Below are 24,086 nucleotides of genomic sequence, written 5' to 3'. Positions count from 1 at the left end.
TCATAAATTCATCCTCATCTCTCTCCTCATCTGAGTCAGAGTCTCTCTCAACTGTCTTATAAAGAATCCTCTCTGCTTCAGTTCTGCCTCCTACAACATGCAGTCATTAGTTACATTAAGACGGTCCTGGTGTCCACTATAGTTGACATTTAAAAAAATGATATTTTGAAACACAATTTAACCGCTTTGAAAGCTAAAAGTATTGTTCCTGACACTTTAATAAACAAATATATATGTGATAATAATAGTATAAAAAAAAAAAACATTTAAAAAGCAAAATTTTACATATCTCTCTCCTTCCCATAAAATGTGCTCGTTTGTATGCTGGCCATTTTGGATGCAGTATAAGAAGTGGTTCTTAGCATGCCAGCCAATCAAATGACATATCACTAGAAAGCCCAGGATGTCCTCTACACAGTACAACAGGACTTGACAGAGTAGCTTAAAAAAATCAAAGAAAATTCATGAAAACACAAGGTCCACAACAGAGGACACAAGTCAATGGACGGGTCTCAGGAATATAATAGTTATTTTTGTTTATTCTTTAAATTCGTTTCTATTTATTATTATTATTATTATTATTATTATTATTATTATTATTACTTTTTAAAATGTTAATATATATTCACATTATTTAATTTGATCATAAGGTTTATTTAGCATGGTAAAAAAAAAAATACAAAATTAAAAGCAATTTCTAGTTTATCCAAGCTGAGGAAGTTGTCGCCCTCTTGTTGTCATCAGATGTAACGTCGTCTTTTCGCTTTCGCGTTTTGTGGACTGTCCCTCGCGGGCTCCCGTCGCGCGTCCGTATTGAGTTGAGTTCGCTGCAGAAACACGTGTGTTTCCTCACATCATGGAGTTTGAGGGCTGTAGCTGCTTCAGACAGAGACTCGTGTTGTCCACGCTGAGCGGAAAACGAGTGAAAATACGAAACATCAGATCTAAAGATGACAATCCCGGGATGCGAGGTGCGTTTTTATCACAACATCAAACATGACACACGTGACGTAGTATGGAATCAGTCAATAACACAGCTCTTCATCAGCTTCAAAACATGTTTACATACATTATATTAAATACATGATCATTACACAATCGTTTATCTACAGCATAAATTGTCGTGATGTACTTTTGAGAGTCAGAATCAATTTATGATTCCCTCTCTGATTCAGATTCTCGATTTTTCGTCTTCAAATTTGTAAAAATGTTTATTCTTTGCATTTTCTGCGTTCTTTCATCAGTGTGTTTACTTTTTTATTTATTTTGTTTTTATTCATGTATTTTTATTTTTAAGTAAAATACTGCTGCATGTTTGTTTATTATTTATTTGTTTGTCATTTGTATTCTATGTATTCTAGACTTATTTAGTTGCCTTTTTATTTTCTTAATAAAATAATACTCCATGTTTTATTTATTTATTCTCTCATTTATTTGTTTGTCTTTTTGTACTCTATTTATTCTAGACTTTTTTTGCCCAATTTATTTTTAAATAAATTACTTATCTATGTCCTATTTATTTGTTTATTTATTTATTTTTATTTGTCTTTTTGTACTCTATTTTTCAGACTTATTTGCCCAATTTATTTTTAAATAAAATACTATTCCACGTCCTATGTATTTATTTATCTATTTATTTATTCTCTCATTTATGTATTTGTTTGTCTTTTTTTACTCTTTTTAATCTATTCTTATTTGCCCAGTTTATTTTCTAAAATAAATACTACTCCAATTTATTTATTTATTTATTTATTTATTTATTTTTTTGTCTTCGATTTATTCTAGACCTCTTAGCCCAGGCAAAGTTATTGTCGCCATATTTTGACTAGATTTTTAAAACATTAAAATAATAATCTTCATTGTGAATGTATTATTTATTTATTTCAAAATGTTTTTTGATACTTAAATGGATGATCCCCTTAACTTCACTTTCCATTACACCTCATCAATCTAAAAGCATTGTATTACATCATCGTTTTGTAAATAATAATAAAAATAAATACATATGCAAATGTATTTTTGACTATAAAACTGGTTTCAGACATTTAAGCAGAAGCCTTTATATCAGCAACTTTGGACAATACCTTACATTTTTGTGTTTCAAACTGTGCATCTGTTTTTGCTCTGTTTTATTATTTGATTGACGTCTAAACATCAGATGTGTTTGTGTTGATCAGATTTTGAAGCGAGCTTCATCAGGCTCCTCGACAAGGTGACCAACGGCACCAGAATCGAGATCAACCAGACAGGTGAGTTTTACTGAACATCGATTGATTGATTGATTGATTGACAGGTGTATTGGTTCTGATGGCATGTGTGTTTGGACACAGGAACGGTGTTGTTCTATCAGCCGGGTTTGCTGTACGGCGGCTCCGTGGAGCACGAGTGTCACATCCAGCGCTCTATCGGATATTATCTGGAGGCTCTGCTCTTGTTGGCCCCGTTCATGAAGACGCCTCTCAGAGCCGTGCTGAAGGGTGTCACCAACGACCCCACAGACCCATCGGTGAGTGTTTGTCCAATAATCAGTGCCGTCTGGTCAGGGATGGAAACCTCTCACCTTTAGATTTACTTTGTCTCTTTAAGGGCAGACACTGCAGGCAAAAACAGTTTTTTCATGCACCTGTCCATTGTGAGATTTTGGGCTTTTTGGTGTTTCATAAAGTGTTTTTTTTTCAGACTAGTGGAAAGAAAACATCCAAAGTGTTTCTTCTATAGCACTTTATCTATTTGTGTCAATAGATATCAATTACAATACATATTTTTAAAGACCAAGTTTTTTTCTCCAACACTGAGCCATAAATCTCCACTTCAGTAGCACTTACACCAAACTTTACATTTTTATTCCTGTTTAACCTGAAGGTTTTTACAGAGGCATTTGTTTAAATATGATTTTCTTGATTTTGTATAACATTTTATTCTCCCATAATTGTAAAACAAATACATTGTTTTCTGTCTGTTCTGATTTTTTTCTGAATTATGGAGTGACAATATGAGAAATTCAATATCCCCTCTGTAAAAACATTATATATAAATAAACAAGTATTTTGAAACTGGCTTCATCCAGTGTTTAGATTTTTTGTACTAGAAATGTATGCAAATTAGCGCATATTTCATTAAATAATGCCTTGTTTGCATATTTAAACCTAACATTTAAAAAAAATTGTAAAACAAAATATAAATTACAGTTGAGTTGATTTTACTTCTAGCACTATAGAAATATATTTTTCTCCATTTCTTGTTACATTTATAAATTTCATGATGATAAAAATGAAAAAAGGGCTGTGATGAAGTATGAAGCTGTTTATTATTAAAAAAAATTATGCAATTACATTTTTTATGTTTTCATTTTAATTAAATTTTTTATTTTTATTTTTTATAATTTTATTTCACTTTCAAGACATTATTGTTTATCTTTTAATAAATTACATTTTTGTTCATATAACACTTTTTTTAGCCAGATTTTCCTAATTTCCCTAGTTTTCGTCACAATCCAGTATCGGTTGACTTTTGTTGTAGTGTGCATGTGTGGGGTAATACTTTAGTAATCACATTGATGTCTAATTATCGGTATAAATTGTCCATGTTTTCTAGGTGGATCTTCTGAAGAACACTGCTATTCCTTTGATGAAGAAGTTTGGCATTGATGGAGATGGTCTGGAAATAAAGGTCTGTCAGGAGTGTGTGCCAAACAAAAAAAATAAACATGTGACCCTGGACCAAAAATGTCTTAAGTAGCACAGGTATATTTGTAGCAATAGCCAAAAATACATTGTATGGGTCAAAATTATAATTTTTTTCTTTTATGCCAAAAATCATTAGGATAGTAAGTAAAGATCATGTTCCATGAAGATATTTTCCTGCTGTAAATGTATCATTTATTTTTGATTAGTAATATGCACTGCTAAGAACTTAATTTGGACAACTTTAAAGGTGATTTTGTGATTTGTGTGAAGTTACTTTTAGAAGTAATGCGTTACAATATTGAGTTACTCCCTAAAAAAGTAACTAATTGCGTTACTTTTTATGGAAAGTAATGAATTACGTTACTTTTGTGTTACTTTTTAAATCTGAGCTTTTTACAACAAATCTATTAATTTGCCTGCTGCATTAGTTTCCCAGTGAATGAATTTACATTAAATGCATCTGCCCCAAGCATTAATGTTGCTGTATTGTGTTCAGGTGGTGAAGCGAGGCATGGCTCCAGCCGGAGGAGGTGAGGTTCTGGTCACCTGTCCCGTTCGCCGCACCATGAACCCCATTCAGCTCACAAATCCAGGAAAAATCAAGAGGATCCGAGGCACAGCGTATCCTTTCACTGAGATCGGATTATAAAATCGGTTACCAGGAATTATGCTTCTAGTAAGGTTGTCACAATAGCACAATACAAGTCAAATCTCTACAAGGGTTTCGTCTTCAAACTAATTTACAAAGCTGCTGCGAGTAACTTTTACTAAGGAATGGATATACATGTGATTTGTGCTGGCAAAATCACAATGGTTGAAATCACAGATTTTCACATTCTTCATTAAGGTGAGACACTGCAGGTGAATAGGGTAAAAAAAAGCCTAATAGATAACTAATAGTCATCACCATACTTACTCAGTTGATTGATTACATTGATAATTGCAAACATTTTTTGTATTACAGGTTTTCTAAAATGCAAATGATTTAATGAAAAATGCGCTAATTTGCATACATTTCTAGTACTGAAATTTTAACACTTTAAAAAATTTTGGGTGGAATAAAATGTTCTATATAATCAAGCAAATTATATATGAACAAATCCCCCTGTAAAAACCTCCAGAATATAGACAGGGATGAAAATGTAAAGTTTAGTGCTGCTGAAATGGAGATTTATGGCTCAGTGTAGGAGAAAAAACTCGCCTTTTACAAATATGCATTGTAATCGAAATCTAATGACACAAATAGATAAAGTGCTATAAAAGAAACGTTTAACAGTGTCTTTTGGGTGTTTTCTTTTCACTAGTCTGGAAAAATACTATGAAAAACCGAAAAGCTCAAAATCTCAAATTTGACAGGTGCATGAAAAAAGTGTTTTTGTCTCCAGTGTCTCCCCTTAAATGATTCAGTGCTAAATCAATAGTAGTTTTTAAGATTTATATGCATTCCGAATCATTTTGCCAGCACTGGTCATATATTTAGTGTGCAAAAATTTACTTTTTAAAATACTATTAGAGGGAAAGTTAGAAGTATTAAAATTAGGAGTTAAGAGTTTCTCTTAAATTGGCGAGTTAGGGTCTACTATTTGCCTTAAAATGTTTCGTGAGTATGGCCCCAGCTTTTGATGAACCCTTAAATATTAACTGGCTAAATTAAAGGAACACTCCACTTTTTTTGGAAATAGGCTCATTCTCCAACTCCCCCCGAGTTAATGAGTTGAGTTTTACCGTTTTGAAATCCATTCAGCCGTTCTCCTGTTCTGGCGATATCACTTTTAGCGTAGCTTAGCATAGATCATTGAATCCTATAAGACCAATAGCATCGCGTTCAAAAATGACCAACGAGTTTCCATATTTGTCCTATTTAAAACTTGACTCTTCTGTAGTTATATCGTGTACTAAGACCGGTGGAAATGCAAAGCTGTGAGTTTCTAGGCTGATAAGATTAGGAACTACACTTCCATTCCGGCGTAATAGTCAAGGAAGTTTGCTGCTGTAATAAGGCCGAAGCAGAAATGAGTTCCCAGCTAGTTTAGCATTTGCACATGTGCTGCGTGATATTACTGCTCCTGCTTCAGCCTTATTACGGCAGCAAACTTCCTTGACTATTATGCCGAAATGAAAGTGTAGTTCCTAATCTTATCAGCCTAGAAAATTGAAGCTTTGCATTTCCACCGGTCTTAGTACACGATATAACTACAGAAGAGTCAAGTTGTAAATAGGACAAATATGGAAACTCGTTGGTCATTTTTGAACACGATGCTATTGGTCTAATAGGATTCAATGATCTATGCTAAGCTATGCTAAAAGTGATATCGCCAGAACAGGAGATCAGCTGAATGGATTTCACAACGGTAAAACTCAGCTTATTAACTCGGGGGGAGTTGGAGAATGAGAGTGAGAGTGTTCCTTTAAAGCAGTGCGATCTAGCCTTCGAGTGGTGTTTGTTGATGTCTCTCATCACTGGTGTTTAGTGTTGATCCTTGATCGGCGTGTGTCAGATTCTCGGTGCGAGTTTCTCCTCAGATGGCCAACAGGATCGTGGACTCGGCCAGGAGCGTCCTGAACAAGTTCATCCCGGATATTTACATCTACACCGACCACATGAAGGGAGCCAACTCTGGGAAGTGAGTAACTGCAGTCAGTCTGAGTCTGAGCTGATGGTAGGCTTGCCACGATAGACGGTGTTGACGGTGTTACCGGTTTTAAGACGGAACACCGGTGACATCACTTTTCCACCGTGACACCGTCTCCACTTTTTAAATTTTTTTTTTAAAGTATTCGTTTTTTTATTAAATATTTATTTGAATTGAATGGAAAATATCATTCTAAATAATTTACTTAAGACGAGAGCATGCAATATAATTAAAAACTGAACATAGCTAAAATGCGTCATATTTCATTTATCACGTGAGGAGTTCGCGCTTACATATAATAAACAGCGTAAAAGTTAAGCATGTTTGGCCGAGCCCGGGGCACTCCCCCTGCCCAGGGAGAGGGATGCTGAAAACAAGAGATGATGAAGGTAAGACTGCTTGGCTATTTAAAGGGATTCTCTTGTAGTGCTTGGATACGGAGTGTGATTGCTGATGGTGAATTGGCCGTGTTAATTATCTGTACGAGGAGTCGAATTTACAGAAATAGAATGGCGGACTATTTAGTGTCCAAAAGCTTATAAATGCGTGCGTATTATACTTTCACTTTCAGTTTTGCGGGAATTGGCAATATTTTGGGTTCAAAGTTTTTTTTTTTTGTAGTTTCGTTGTCGTCCATTAAAACAATTGACGCCGAATTGCCAATTCCCGCAAAACTGAAAGTGAAAGTATAATACGCACGCATTTATAAGCTATTTAAAAGCAGAAAAAAGAGCAAACCCCCACCCCCAGGGTGATACCGGTATTACCGGTGTTGTCACGTGCCGATTAACCGGTGGGGAAATTTCCTCATCGTCACAACCCTAGCTGATGGCTTAAGGGATTATATCACTTCCAAAATAAAAATTTCCTGATAATTTACTCACCCCCATGTCATCCGAGATGTTAATGCCTTTCTTTCTTCAGTCGTAAAGAAGTTATGTTTTTTTAAAGGATAACTATTGCCAAAATGCAACCTGGGCTGTTTTTTTTTACTGTAAACGAGACAAACTTATATCTAAAAGCATAATTACGACAAACGAGCCGTTTTTGAGATTGACCGTGATTTCGTGATTTTGTGATCAATGGCCGGTGAATGGGAGTTCTAGGGGCATAACTTTGAGCGCATCAAAATCGATATTTTTACGACACTAAGAAGGCTCGACACACCATGAAACTTTGCTGGAAGTATCGCCTGGGTCTCTACACATGAACTCCAGCATTGAGAACATTGTTTGTGCACACAGAGTTTACTAAAAAGAAAGGTTTTGAACAACTCACTTTCACTGTTTGGGTTTCCGCTCGCGGCCGTCTCGCCAGTCAAGAAGTGTCCATCTCCGAATGCGAATGAATGGACTCCATAGGATGAAATATTAGGCTTATATGAGGCTCTTTTTACAACTAGAAGGTTAATATTGTTTTTCACTTGCGACAAAACAACGAATTAGCCGTGCATTTATATGGAAATATGCTTTAGGAGCTATCCATCCTCGCATTCGGAGATGGACACTTCTTGACTGGCCAGACGGCCGCGAGCGGAAACTCAAACAGTGAAAGTGAGTTGTTCAAAACCTTTCTTTTTAGTAAACAGTGTTCTCAATGCTGGAGTTCATGTGTAGAGACTCAGACGATACTTCGAGCAAAGTTTCATGGTGTGTCGAGCCTTCTTAGTGTTGTAAAAATATCGATTTTGATGCGCTCAAAGATATGCCCCTAGTTCTCCCATTCACCGCCCATTGATCACAAAACGAAATTACGGTCAATCTCAAAAACGGCTCGTTTGTCGTAATTATGCTTTTAGATATAAGTTTGTCTTGATTACAGTAAAAAAAACAGCCCAGGTTGCATTTTGGCAATAGTTATCCTTTAAGGAAAAACATTTCAGGATTTCTCTTCATATAGTGGACTTCAGTGGTGCTCAACTGGCTAAGGAGCTGCTGCAGCCTTTTTGCTTATTCTTAATAATTTCAGTACAAACATTCGGTTCCTCCCTACTTTAAAGCTGAACTGTTTGTCTATAACTAAGAGTTTTTTTTTGAATAAACATAGGCTTTAGAGCAGGGTTTAGTTGTAAAACCAACTTCAATGACCTAGCAACCACCCATACCTCATACGCCATAGCAACAACCTACCTAGTAACCAATGAGTAAGCGGTTATGGTGAAATGACTAATGCTCTGTGTTTTGTGTGCAGGTCTCCGGGGTTTGGCCTGACGCTGGTCGCAGAGACGGTGAACGGCACGTTTCTCGGCGCTGAGGTCGTGTCCACGCCGCAGGGTCAAGGAGATCCAGTGCTGCCAGAGGACTTGGGCAAAAACTGTGCCAAACTACTGCTGGAGGAGATCTATAGGGTGAGCATCACCAAATACACACTAGGACATGGGAAGTGTCCTCATAAACCATGTTCATGTTGTAGTACCCATGTCATTATACACATTTGTCTACTCATACATACGTACAACCATACGTACCAAAACACACACAAAGATTTGGGTCTGTTTTTGGCTTTTTTGGAGTTTCATTTAATATTGATTAAAATTTCTGTATTTTTTTTTTGTCCTAATTTAGATTTTTCAACAGAATTTTTGTTTATTTTACACTACATTATTAATATCAAAATATATATCTTTGATTTAATATTTATAATTTAAGTGTATTTTGAATAATAACAATAATAACTATTATTATAAATATTATTTTTTTATTAATATATTTTTTAATTACTATTATAGGCAGGAGTCGATACAATAAAGATTTATTGAAAAATATATAACTACCGAGTAATGTTTACAACAATATATAATATACACTGCTGTTCAAAAGTTTAGGATCACTAGGCTTTTTAATGGTTTTAAAGAAGTTTCTTATGCTAATCAAGGCTGCGCTTATTTGACTAAAAATACAGAAAAAACTGTAATATTATGAAATATTATTGCAATTCAAAATAACAGTTTTTTTATTTGAATATACTTTTAAAAAGAATTTATTTCTGTGATGCAAAGCTGGATTTTCAGCATCATTACTGCAGTCTTCAGTGTCACATGATCCTTCAGAAATCAAAAGGTAAATCACAGGGTGCAAAAAAAAATATTAAGCAGCACAGTATATTAGAATGATTTCTAAAGAATCATGTGACACTGAAGACTGAGGTAATGATGTTGAAAATGCAGCTTTGCATCACAGGAATAAATTACATTTTAATAAGTATTTTAAAAAAAGAAAACCACTATTTTAAATTGCATTAACATTTCACAATATTACAGTTTTTTTCTGTATTTTCAATCAAATAAACGCAGCCTTGATGAGCAGAAAAGCATTAAAAAGCATTACAAATTTTACTGATCCCATATATATATATATATATATATATATATATATATATATATATGTATGTATATGTGTTTAAACATTGCTCTTTGTTTTATTGTATGTTAACAAATGAGACTTAACATATTATTGTTAATTAAATTTAATTAAACTGATGTGTGCAATTCTTGTATCACTAGCTGCATCAATATTATTTTTGTTTGAATGGTTTACGTAAAATTATAAACTCAACCAATAGGGTGGCTTGGGAGGCGGGGCTACCCATTGGTTTAACCAATCACAGATGAGAGGTGTTTCAGATTCTAAAAAAATTCTAAGATCTGACCGTTACTTTGAAAAGTGTTTGTTCCCACTCACATTTTGATTCCAATATTGAAAGCGATGCGATATTTTACAGTGCCCTGGTGCAGAGGCATGCTAGGAAAATGTAGGTTTTTGGATGAGAAAGTGTGAGTTTGTGATTGAGAGCGGGCTGAGAGAGCCGGCGGGCCGCAGCGATTAGATGTGCTCTGCTAAAGGAGATTACAAACATCTAATCCACTGTAACTCACTGTACTGACACCAGATAAACACTCAGCATATGCTCCCTTCATAGTGCGCACATGGGGAAGACAAACGCCACCAGTCTCGCTCTGAGGCATGTGAGTTGAGTTAAAATGGGCTGATTGTGTGTTTTCAGGGGCGTTAGAGGGCGTCTCTTTAGGGCTGTTAATATTTAAAGACGCTGACTGATTGCACACACAACCACCGTGTTTATGCATGCATTTGTGTGTGTGTGTGTGTGTGTGTGTGTGTGTGTGTGTGTGTGTGTGTGTGTGTGTACTTGCACGCGTGTGTTTGTGTTGAGGTTAATCAGTATAGCTGGTGGTTGGTCTCTGTAGTAAACAACTCCTGAATGCAGACTAGTTCTGACTGTGGTCTGGTTGGATAAACTAGAAAACATGATGTGAGTTGATTCCTTTTACAGTCTTCAAATTGTAGATTTTTTGCTAGTGTGTTTTTAATGGCAAAAATGTTTACGTACCATGTTCAGCATGTTTTGCTTTTATTGCACTTTTTTTAAAATGATCACTAATGTTTTACCATATTCATGTTTTGCTTATTTGTGACTCTGGACCACAAAACCAGTCATAAGGTTAAATTTGACAAAACTGAGATATATACATCAAATGAAAGCTCAATAAATAAGCTTTCTATCGATGTATGGTTTGTTAGGATAGGACAATATTTGGCTGAGATGCATCTATTTGATAATCTGAAATCTAAGGGTGCAAAAAAATCAAAATACTGAGAAAATCCCCTTTAAAGTTGTCCAAATTAAGTTCTTAGCAATGCATACTACTAATCAAAAATTACATTTTGATATATTTATAGTCAGAATTTCACAAAAAACTTCATGGAACATGATCTTTACTTAATATCCTAATGATTTTTGACATAAAAGAAAAAACAATAATTTTGACCCATACAATGTATTTTTGGCTATTGCTACAAATATATCCCAGCGACTTAAGACATTTCTTGAAGTGAGTAGCATTTTATTAGTACTTTTACTTTTTTATATAATTTATTGTATGATTTTTATTTTTGTTTATTTCTTATCTTTTTATTTTTGCATGACCAAGTTGCACATTATTCGTACTTAGTTATTAATATGATCAAGTTCTTTTTATTTTTTGTATTGCTAGCATTTTTATATAATCTTGTTTATGTATTTTTTATTTATCTTATTGTATTTGTTTTTTTATTTAGCTCATAAAATGCATAACTAAGTCACAAGTACGTCTAGTGATAACACAAGCAAGTTATTTTTATCATTTATATTTATTATAAATTAGTTTATTTAATGTAATTTTTTTTCATGTTTGTTTCTTTTATTTTGATTGTGAAATGCAAGTTACTAGCACTTTTAGTTATCAATAATAGCAAGTTCTTTATATATTTATGCATTTAATCCTTTTATTAATTGTAGTTATTTTTTAAATGTAATATAAATGTTCTGCAAATAAAATGCATAGCTAAGGCGCAAGTTATTACTTTTAAAGATTAAATGAGCATGTTCTTTTCATTTTTGGATTATTATTTTATGAATTTAGTTTTTTGATTCATTTTATTTTATATTTTGCATGTGAAATGCATAGTAGCAGGTTACTTGCACTTTTAGTTATTAATAATAGCAAGTTCTTTATATATATAACACATTTACGTCCATATATTAATTGTTTATTTTTTTAAATGCAATAAATGTAAATATTCTGCACATTAAATGCATAACTACGTCGCAAGTTTTTAATACTTCTAAAGATAAAACAAGCATGAATTAATTTATTCATTTTATTTTTCATGTTTATTTCTTTTATTTGCATTGTGAAATGCATAGTAGCAAGTTACTTGCACTTTTAGTTATTAATAATAGCAAGTTCTTATGTATATGTATTTAATCATTTTTTAAATTATTTTTTAAATGCAATAAACAATATAAACATTCTAAATAATTCAATGCACTACATACAATAAGAAGCAAGTTATTCTTAAAGTTTTTTAGAATTTTTATTTCTTAAATGAATTTATTTTTATATTTTTAAAAATATGTATTTTTATAAAAACTAGCTGTTAGTTTTTGTAATGGGCTGACAGGACACATCAGCCAATGCGGTGTTGTTGGGGGCGGAGCCACTTGTTTGTTCAACCAATGGCAGACAGGTGAAGTGTTTAAACCTGTTTGAAACCAGTCATTATTTTTAATGGTGCAAAAACTCAGCTTAAAAAGGCAATTATTACAACCAGACATGGATGTTTTGAACCTCTTATTTTAATATGAGCAATCATTCAGTAATTAAACTGAATTTATGTTGGAGATGCAGAAAACATGGGAGTGTTTTAGTAAAATAAAACCTGTTCTTGATGCCCAATCCTGTTAATAACACGGTAGCATAAGTGCCAACCTGCATGAGCTCTTTTAATATTAGATGTTGGGTTTTTCATCAGTCAGTCACTGATCAGCCAACACTCATAGATATTGTTTTTGTGTTTTTGAGAATGAGTCAGGTTATTTTCGGCAGTTTTCTGAATGACGCATTGGCTTGTTTGTATTGAATGTTTTGGCAGAGCTGTAAGGTCACTGACACGCTCCTGTCCTTGTTTGTGTCAGTGGGACAAGAGCATTGACCGCAGCCAGTGTCCACCTGAATGACTCTCATCAAGATCTGTCATTTCACTGTGAGATCAAAAGGAAAAATTTATTTGTTTTGCATGAAAAATTCCATTACTAACATTATTTTTTCACGAAAATTTGAAACATTTTACCCCAAAATTCTGCAGTGTGTGTGTATCAGAGGTTGCGTTAGACTGTTACATTGCCCATCATTTTGACGGACAGGGCTGTAAAAATTCTGTCATAATTCATTATTACCCGTTATTTTAATTTTCATACTTTAATTATAACACATTTAATTGCATTTATTTTTGTTCAGGTTTGAATTTTCAATATGCTGAAGAGAACAGACGAGACTGTGACCCTGGACCACAAAACCAGTCTTAAGTCGCTGGGGTATATTTGTAGCAATAGCCAAAAACACGCTGCATGGGTCAAAATTATTGATTTTTCTTTTATGCCAAAAATCATTAGGAAATTATGTTAAGATCATGTTCCATGAAGATTTTTTGTAAAATTCCTACTATAAATATATCAAAATGTAATTTTTGATTAGTAATATGCATTAAGAACTTAATTTGGACAACTTTAAAGGTGATTTTCTCAGTATTTTGATTTTTTTTGCACCCTCAGATTCCAGATTTTCAAATAGATGTATCTCGGCCAAATATTGTCCTATCCTAACAAACAATATATCAATAGAAAGCTTATTTATTGAGCTGTATACATCTCAGTTTTGTAAAATTTAACCTTATGACTGGTTTTGTGGTCCAGGGTCACATATTCTCATTTTAATGAGCAATATAGATCAGTAAATCCAACAAAAAGCAAACTATGTTTATTATGTGTATATAAATATACACATATATGTGTATATATTTTTTTAAATATTTGTATGTGAACACTTTTATATTATTTGTTATTTTGCATACAAATTTAGCATATTTTTCCTTAATATATACATGTGTGTGTATTTATATATACATAATAAATATACACAGTGTATGCAAACATAAACTTTAAAACATAGTTTTTTTTTATGTCTATACATTTTTTTTAACCTGTTATTCATTCCTATTTTAGTACATCAATTTAAATTATATTACAGTGAGAAACATTGGCAGTTAGCTGAAATTAAAATATTCTTATATTTTATTCCAGTTAGCTTTGTTTTATTTAATGTAACAAAAATGTCCATTTAATGGTTTTAAATGTTATTTCAGTTTTAGTTAACTGTTATAAGCCTGGATAAAATATGTAATATGTAAATATATAATTTTTTACATTGCACTACTGAGAAATTTAGGGTAAAATGTGTTTAATTGTCATAAAAAATAATGCCACAATACATAAAATCATAATGAGCCTAAATTAGGCTTAATTTTCTGCGAAATATACAAAACAATGTTTTGACTGATATATTGCATTTAATAAAGTGTCACCTCAGTGTATTTTAGGATTTTGTTTTATAATAATCTTAAATGTCTTGCTAATTTCTGAGTCTTTTAGTTGCTTTTTTCTGCTGCTAATGAAGTGTTAAATAAATAAATACAGTTCTGCTGAAACATGATCTTCATGGTCTCATATGGCCGATTCTGAGCAGCACAGACGGTTGTTTCTGGAGAACTCATGTCTTAAAAACAGGCCGGTTGTTATGCAGGTTTGACAAAGACATTCAGTGTGCGGCTTCATAATTACATTTGATGATTCGTGCAGCCGCATATGACAGGAGTATCATGTGGAGAGCGTTGAGGTCTCAGAGTGGTTTTCAGGGGTCGAGTCTCACCTTCATTAACGCTCATGGAGCCAAATGTTTGGGACTTTTCCACCAGGTGTTATGGGAAAGTTTCAGAGCGTTCCTCATCCGTCATTAAACAGAAAATGAACATTAGATGCTCAAACCAAGCCGTTTATCAGGACGTAAATGTCTCTTCTGGATAATAGTGGCATGTCATTTCTTGGTGAGCATTGACTTGTTTAAAGTTTTTGTAGCTTTTCATTCTAAATGCAAATGTAGTAATGTTCCTAAATGTGTCACTGTCTCTTTAAATGAGAACATAGTTATGCTTTTTAGTGAATTGCATGTCCCAGTTCATGTACTGAGTTCATGAATGCATTTCATTTTGCACATGAAATGCATAACTAAGTAACAAGTCATTAGTACTTTTAGTCATTAATACTAGCCTTTTTGTTTTTGTATTTTAATATTTTATTTTAGTATATCACTTTTTTGTTTCAGTTTGTTATTTTAGTGCATCAAACTTTTTTTTTTTTTTCATCAAGTATTTAATGTTTTTATTTGTTTTATTTTATTATATTAATTTTTATTTTATTTTAGTTAAGTGTTTTTTTATTATTTCAGTGTTTATTTTAGCACATCAAGTCTTTATTTCAGCGTTTTTTTATTTTAGTACATCAAGTGTTTTTTTTTTATTCATTTTTATTTACATTTTTGTTATTTTAGTACATCAAGTGTTTTTTAAATTAATTTTTGTTTATGTTTTTGTTATTAATTATTTTATTGTTTGTTATTTTAGTACATCAAGTGTTTTTTTAATTAATTTGTTTATTTTTTGTTGTTATTTTATTGTTTGTTATTTTAGTACATCATGTGTTTTTTTAAATTAATTTTTGTTTACATTTTTGTTATTAATTATTTTATTGTTTGTTATTTTAGTACATCAAGTGTTTTTTTAAATAAATTTGTTTGCATTTTTGTTATTTATTATTTCAGCGTTTGTTATTTTAGCACATCAAGTGCTTTTTAAATCAATTTTTATTTACATTTTTGATATTTTAGTACATCAGGGGTCCGTTCTTCGTACCTTGCTTACTACATCCAAGATCAAATGACACATCCAAGATCAAATCATCACGCTAACTATGAGCTCGCTATTCCGGTTCTCCGAACGCACTTGTTGTTGATGATTAGTATAGCTGGATGAAGTTATTTGAGATCACTGGGTGGCTTAAAAGGGGCTACGTATCGATAGTAGAAACATTGATCGGCAACTCTTTGATTGGTCGGTGAACATGACGAAGGAGCGCGCTCAGTATTTTTCTGCAGCAGAGCAAGAACTCTTGATTGAGGGATTTCGGGAGTTTCAGAGTTTAATTAAAACGCAAGGGAATACTGCAAAGGCTGGAAAAGCAAGGAGAGAGGGCTGGCAAAAAGTAGTGAACAAATTAAACGCGTTAATGCTGCCCATGTTACATGTTTTTTCCTTGATATGTTATTTATATTTTTATACACTACCGTTCAAAAGTTTGGGGTCAGTAAGACTTGTAATAGTCTTTAAAGACGTCTCTTATGCTCATCAAGACTGCATTTATTTGATTAAAAATACAGAAAAAACAGTAATATTGCAAATTGTTTTTACAAAATAAAATATTTTTTTTTTGTTTTTTTAATATATTTTAACATACTTTGAAATAGAATTTATTCCTGTGATGAAAAGCTGAATTTTTATCAGCTGTTACTCCAGTCTTAAGTGTCACACGATCCTTCAGGAATCATTCTAATATGCTGATTTATTATTAGAATGATCAATGTTGGATAATATTAACAGTTGTGCTGCCAAATATTTTTTGGAATTTGTCATATATACACTTTCTTGCAAGATACTTTTCTTTACCCACGTGAGTCAGTCCGCGTCAGTCGTGCTCTTTAACCAATCAGATGTGACCTCGCCATTTCAACCAATCATAACCCGCTAGGAGCGCAGCCTAAATCCTGTTTACATGAAATAAACCTGCTCCCGAGCAGGTTTAAGCTTGCGCACCTGTTGCTATGACAGCAAGTCCAGGATGAGCTTCGAAGAACTGAACGATCCAAGATCACGCAAAATCGTCAACAATCAAATCCAGCTAACTGAGTTAGCGAGGTACGAAGAACGGACCCCAGGTGTTTATTAATTGATTTTTATTTACATTTTTGTTATTATTTCGGTGTTTGTTATTTTAGTACATCAAATGTTTTTTTTTTAATTCATTTTTATTTACATTTTTTGTTATTTTAGTACATCAAGTGTTTTTAAAAGTAACTTTTATTTACATTTTTGGTATTTTGCATGTAATTTCTTGGTGAGCATTGACTTGAAGTTTTTCTAGTTTTTCATTCTAAATGCAAATGTAATGTTCCTAAATGCATCACTGTCTCTTTAAATTAGAACATAGCTATGCTTATTAGTGAAATGCGTTTTTAATTTGTTTTATTTTAGTACATGAATTTTTATTATTTCAGCATTTGTTATTTTAGTAAATCAAGTGTTTATTAATTATTTCAGTGTTTATTTTAGTACATCTTGTTTTTTATTAATTTTCTATTTATAGTTTAGTACATCAAGTTTTTTTTTTTTTTTGCGTTTGTTGTTTTCGCACATCAAGTTTTTTTTAAATTAATTTTTATTTACATTTTTGTAATTTTAGTACATCAAGTGTTTTTAAAAATAATTTTTACTTTTATTTTTTATTCAAATTTTTGGTATTGGCATGTCATTTTTTGATGAGCATTGGCTTGTTTAAAGTTTTTCTAGTTTTTCATTCTAAATGCAAATGTAATGTTCCTAAATGCATCACTGTCTCTTTAAATGAGAGCATAGTTATGCTTATTAGTGAAATGCATGTCCCAGTTTTTTTTTATTAATACTAGCATTTTTTTTTGCTCTTGTGTTTTAATTATTTGATTTTATTTTGCATATCAGTCTTTTTTTAATAGTTTGGGATCAGAAAGACTTGTAATGTTTTTTTTAAGAAGTCTCTTATGCTCAACAACAAAAAAATTTATTACAGTATAAAATAATGGTTCCTATTTTAACATACTATTAAACTAATTTATTCCTGTGAAAGCTGCATTTTCAGCATCATTGCTCCAGTCTTCAGTGTCACATGGTCATTCAGAAATCATTCCAGTGTGCTGATTTATTGTTAGAATATCTATGTTGCATTGCATCCTTACATTTCTAACATTTATGAACCAGCTTGGTACCAAAATACCTTTGACATCCCTAATAATAACCCTACTTTGACCCCTTGATTATTTGTTCTCTCTCTTAGGGCGGCTGCGTGGATTCAACCAATCAGAGTTTGGCTCTGTTGTACATGACTTTAGGACAACAAGATGTGTCTAAAACGCTGTTAGGACCACTCTCACCCTACACGTAAGCACTCGTATATGTACAATCAACGAATAATAAAAGCAGATGAAGTGTTTTTAGGAATCTGACTTCAGTATTAAGTATTCAAGTAAACATTCAGAAATTAAAAAGCAAAATACAATCACCATATAATGTTTCTTTTCCACATGATCTTTACTTTTACTATTAGCTTGGTGCCATTTGACATGTATACTCGACATTTAATATTTTTTTTTTATGTACACTGCGGCTCAAAAGTTTGGAATCAGTAAGATTTGTCATGCTTTTTGACAGACTTTTCTGCTCATCAAGGCTGTGTTTATTTGATTAAAAATACTGAAAAAAATGGTAATATTGTCAAATGTTAATGCAATTTAAAATTGTGGTTTTCCATTTTAATATACTTTAAAATATAATTTATTTCTGTGATGCAAAGCTGAATTTTCAGCATCATTACTCCAGTTCTCAGTGTCACATGATCCTTCAGAAATCATACTAATGTGATTTAATCTGATTTATTCTCAGTGTTGGAAACAGTTGTGCTGCTTAATATTGCAAACTGTGAAACTTTTTTTTAATGATTCTTTGATGAATAAAACATTAAAAAGAACAGCATTTATTTAAAGTAGAAGTACTAGTTTTTTCCTTTCTTTCTCTCTCTGAAAGAAATTAATACTTTTATTCAGCAAGGATGTGTTAAACTGATAAAAAGTGATAGTAAAGACTTATATTGTTAGAAACGATTTCTATTTTGAATAAATCTGTTCTTTTGAACTTTTTATTCATCAAAGAATCTTGAAAAAGTATTTTTGATTGTGGACATTCTAAAAAGTCTGCATCTGCTTTTGAAAAAATATCGCAGTGTTTTTTTGTGTGCCCCTGTCTCAATATACTGTACAACAACGGCATGCATTCACTCACTTATTCCCAATCACAAAAGTACATTATGTGCATGTGCTTTAAAGCCTTGCCAGTTTAATAACATTATTTCTTCTGTTTTTTCATGAGCATGTAAACCTGAAGCGCATGCGCTAAAAACCTGTCAAACAGCGCCTGATTACTGAACTAAGCTATCTTTGGCGTCTGATTTGCTAATACTGTCAAAAACACTCAAGGATTACATATAAACACCGTTGGCTATGTCTAAAGCGAAAGTGAACATTTGAGAGAAAAACAGATGCACATCTGAGTATTAGATGCATGCAGCTCTTAAAGCGACAGAACTAAACATGCTGCCGATTGCCATTAAAGGGACAGTTCACCAAAATAATTACTGAGTCACATGTTGTCCCAAACCTCTATTCATTTTTTTCTTGTGCTGAACACAAAAGATATTTTGAAGGATGTGGATGACAGACTTTGACAGTAGAAAAAAAATAAATCAAATACTATGGAAGTAACTGGAGACCCAGCAACTGTTTGGTTACCCACTTTATTCAGAATAAGTTTTATGTTTAACATGTTTTACGCTTACAAAATCTTGAGAGTGAGTAAATGACAGAATTGTTATTTTTAGGTAATGGTAGGCTAATAAAACAAAACGCAAAGGAAATCTTGAATGCGACTGATAAATTAAAGCACTGTTTGTTTTATTTGTGTATTATGTGTATTTGTAACATATGTGACCCTGGACCACAAAACCAGTCATAAGGTTAAATTTTACAAAACTGAGATATATACATCATATGAAAGCTCAATAAATAAGCTTTCTATTGATGTATAGTTTGTTAGGATAGGACAATATTTGGCCGAGATACGTCTATTTGAAAATCTGGAATCTGAGGGTGCAAAAAAATCAAAATACTGAGAAAATCACCTTTAAAGTTGTCCAAATTAAGTTCTTAACAATGCATATTACTAATCAAAAATTACAATTTGATAGGTTTACAGTAGGAATTTTACAAAAAATCTTAATGTAACATGATCTTTACTTAATTTCCTAATGATTTTTGACATAAAAGAAAAATCGAAAATTTTGACCCATACAATGTATTTTTGGCTATTGCTACAAATATACCCCAGCGACTTAAGACTGGTTTTGTGCTCCAGGGTCACATATAGCCTATCTTTGTTCTTATTTTTTAATGCCAAAGATAAAATAATGAAAAAAGATTTTTATATTTGCCTACTTTGGCCTAAATATCTGCCATTCTTTTTATTTAATACTTTGTTACCTTGTAATGTTTTAGTTTTAAAATTGGGAAATTAGTTTGGCAATTCTGCTCAGACAACTTGTAAAATAGTAAAACCAACATGAACAAAGAATCGTGATAAAATCGTGATATTTGTCAAAATAATTACGTTATGATATGTGACCCTGGACCACAAAACCAGTCTTAAGTCGCTGGGGTATATTTGTAGCAATAGCCAAAAATACATTGCATGGGTCAAATTTTTTTATTTTTCTTTTATGCCAAAAATCATTAAGAAATTAAGTAAAGATCATGTTCCATGAAGATTTTTTGTAAAATTCCTACTGTAAACATATCAAAATGTAATTTTTGATTTGTAATATGCATTGTTAAGAACCTAATTTGGACAACTTTAAAGGTGATTTTCTCAGTCTTTTTGATTTTTTTGCACCCTTAGATTCCAGATTTTCAAATAGATGTATCTCGACCAAATACTGTCCTATCCTAACAAACCATACATCAATATGCTTATTTATTGAGCTTTCATATGATGTATATATCTCAGTTTTGTCAAATTTAACCTTATGACTGGTTTTGTGGTCCAGGGTCACAAATATGAAATTGTACAGATCCCAAACATTTGAGCTCCGGTGTATATAATATTGTGGCATCCAGAAATGTCTTTTTTTGCCATTGGTTTCCCATTGTGTAATATCAGAAATAATACCAAATCAAGCAAAATGTTATTATGTATTAACATTATAAACACTATAAACATAGCTGTAAGTTAGTTACCCTGACTCCAAAACGAATCATTTAAACGTAATGGAATTCAGAACAGAACAGGAATGAAACAAAATATATAAAGTTAAGAAACCAAAACAAAGCGAAACTAAAAATTACAGTAATAAAAAATACAGATCCCAAACCTTTGAGCTCCGGTGTGTATAATATTGTGGCATCCAGAAATGTCTTTTTTTGCCATTGGTTTCCCTTTGTGTTTGTGTCCGTATCCAGCGGTTTTCTGTCTGCCGTCATGAATTGTCCATGTTCAGTTATCATGGTACCGGTGCTGTGTGCCTGTCAAGTACAGTACTATGATAACTGAAGATTGACGGTGCCAACACGTGTTTCACCTCCGCTGGATCGACTTCTGTGGACTCCAGCTTCATTTAAGTGCAGGACATTTGTGCTGAAAATGGATAAAAAGTCGTCAGAATTTTGCCTTTTGATCAGTGTGTTTTTAGTAGCATTAAGATACTGTCATACATTTTTATTAATAGTTTGAATTTGTTTATTATTTGTATGTTTTTAATATATTTCAGTTATTATTCAGGTTAAATTAAATGAAAAAGGATTTTTTCAAATATGTGGTTTTATTTCAGTTAACATTTAACTTTTATTTCAAATAACAAAAATGTTTTCTGATGTTGTTTTTAATTTTAGTTCAGTAATTTTATTAAACTATTAACCCATTTTGATATTTTTATTAGAATTTTACATTTTATTAATGCTGGTTAAAGTGTATGTTTATTATAATTGTAGGTTATATTAGCTACAATGTAATTATTCAATTTTATTCAATATTTCTATGATTTATTTAATTATTAATTATTAAAAACAAAGAAAACATCCACAATTATTTTTTTAATACATCAAGTTTTTAATTTAGTAATTTTAGTTTAGTAATTTTTTTTTTTTTCATTTTTTTTTTTTTTTTAAATTATTTTAGTACATCAGATGTTTTTTATTAATTATTTCAGTGTTTATTTTAATACATCAGGTTAAACTAAATGAAAAATGAGGGGGGAAAAGATAAAAAAATGTAAATTAAATTTTTTAATATATTGTTTTATTTATTTTATTAAAAATATTTATTTTATTTAAATGCATTAAGATTTTAATTGTTTATTAGGTTAGTTTTTATTTCAGTGCAATTTATTTCCGTTTTTATTTACTTTTTTTAGTGCATCAAGTGTTTTTATTAAATATTTTATTGTTTGTAATTTTGATACATCAAGTGTTTTTTTAATTAATTTTATTTTAGTGCATCAAGTGTTTTTATTATTTCAGTACATGTTATTTTAATATATCAGGTGTTTTTAATATACATTTATATTTACATTTTTGTTATTTTAGTACATCAAGTGTTTTTTCTTATTTCAGCATTTGTTGTATTAGTACATTGTTTGTTTTTTTGCACATTTTTATTTTAGTACAAAAAGTGTTTTTTAAATTATTATTTTTTTATTTGTTATTAATTATTTCAGTGTTTGTTATTTTCGTACAACAAACTAAACTAAATATAAATTATTTCCATGCCAGCTAGTTAAATTCAAATCATTTTCCTTTATTGTTATTTTTGTTTCAAGAATTATTAAATGATTCGATTTAAATCAACTTGCAAAGCCCTTGTTTAGGAAACTTACATGCTCATATACTGTGGTAACAACACTGTTGTTGAAATTATCTTTTAACCATTTTCCACGCAGGATCGAGTTCCTGAGACACATCCGAGACTTCTTTCAGATCATGTTCAAGATCGAGCAACAGAATCCTGTAGAAGATGAACAGAAAGGAGGCGAGAAGGTCCTGATGACGTGTGTGGGAGTCGGATACAGCAACATCAGCAAAACCATCAAATAAACACTTGAGCATCTCCTTAGGACTGAAGAAGATTTAGTTCTATTCCATGTTTTATAGCGTTTTTGTATTTCAGCTGCTTTTGTACCAAATTGAGAAGCAATTTTGTGCTTCACAGTGCATTTCCAGATTGAGGTGTGAGTAATAAATGCATGTGCTGTTTCTTTGCTGATCTCAGCTGTTCGATCATCTCCAGTCATTCTGCATTTCTGCACCTTTAACTTATGCTTCATTTGGTCCCACAGAGGGTTATTGAGACCTGCACGTCTAATCTTTCTCTGTTCCCAATCCTATTTCTGGACATGTAATAAATCAGAACGCCAAACTACAATGACAAGAGCGTTTGCAGGATGTGTTTGCTTGCAATATGTGACCACTTCATGAAATCAGAATGGAAATTGTATGGGTTTGATTCGTGTCAGGAGTTTTGAGGTCAACTGCATTAGGGTTAGAACTAAAATTATTTTAAGAAATGTTAATAAACTCGAATAGAAATAAAATAAAAGCATAATAAATAAAAAGAAAAACAACCATCAGCCAATGCAGCTTATTTCTTATTTCATTTTAACTAAAATAACTAAACTGAAATTAAAAATGAATGAAAACTATATAGATATTTTTAACAAACAAAAATAAATAAATAAAATGACTAATAAAAATGTCAAGAGCAATGTAAATAATTTAAAATGATCTAATGTGTATGTATTTAAATAATATTTTAAAAATTATTTCTTAAAATGTTACAATTTAAAATAAAAAATGAAAGCATAAAAAAATTTAATGAAAAAACAAAGCAAAAAAAAATGAAAAAATAGCAAAAATAATGAAAACTATAGACATATTTAAAAAAAAAAATACTAATAAAAATGACAAAAGCAATGTAAATAATTTAAAATCATATAATGTGAATGTATTTTTAAATAAAACATTTAAAAAATAATTTCTTAAATAAAATATTACAATTTAAAATAAAAAAATTAAAGCATAAAAATTTATCAAAAAACCAAAAAAATTCAGCTAGTTGCCAAAGCAACATTTCTCGTTTCATTTTAACATGATGCAAAAATAATGAAAACTATAGACATATTTAAAAAAAAAGCTAAAAATTAAAATTACTAATAAAAATGACAAAAGCACAACAAAATTACTAGAATTCAAAATTTTAACAATTTAAAATCTGTATTATGTATATGTGTATCTATATATAAAATTAACTTTATGCCATGGAACCTGTTCATGTTGGCATTGCATAATTGGGCTTTATACGTTTTTTTGTTATTTATTTATTTAAATTTTGGGATTAGTTCTGTTTTATACAAATATTTTTTCTTTCTTACTGTTACTGACATTTCTATTAAAAATGTAGCTGTATTTAAGTTG

The 24,086-nt window shown here is 31.4% G+C and overlaps 1 protein-coding gene across 1 annotated transcript; it reads left to right on the top strand.

Moving 5' to 3' along the window:
• The first annotated feature begins 823 nt into the window (after positions 1–823).
• On the top strand, positions 824–23,242 carry rcl1 (RNA terminal phosphate cyclase-like 1). Its single transcript, XM_073840693.1, has 9 exons — positions 824–971; positions 2,178–2,249; positions 2,331–2,506; positions 3,595–3,669; positions 4,183–4,307; positions 6,185–6,310; positions 8,510–8,666; positions 17,852–17,955; positions 22,556–23,242. Exons 1-9 carry the CDS (start codon positions 857–859, stop codon positions 22,707–22,709), a joined length of 1,104 nt encoding a protein of 367 aa, XP_073696794.1. The 5' UTR covers positions 824–856; the 3' UTR covers positions 22,710–23,242.
• Positions 23,243–24,086: the final 844 nt, after the last annotated feature.

The sequence above is a fragment of the Garra rufa genome, chromosome 5, assembly GCF_049309525.1.
Source record: "Garra rufa chromosome 5, GarRuf1.0, whole genome shotgun sequence".
In the NCBI taxonomy this organism is placed as follows: Eukaryota; Metazoa; Chordata; class Actinopteri; order Cypriniformes; family Cyprinidae; genus Garra; species Garra rufa.
The sequence above is the reverse complement of the archived record's forward strand: the minus strand, read 5'-3'. Positions and strand labels throughout refer to the sequence as shown.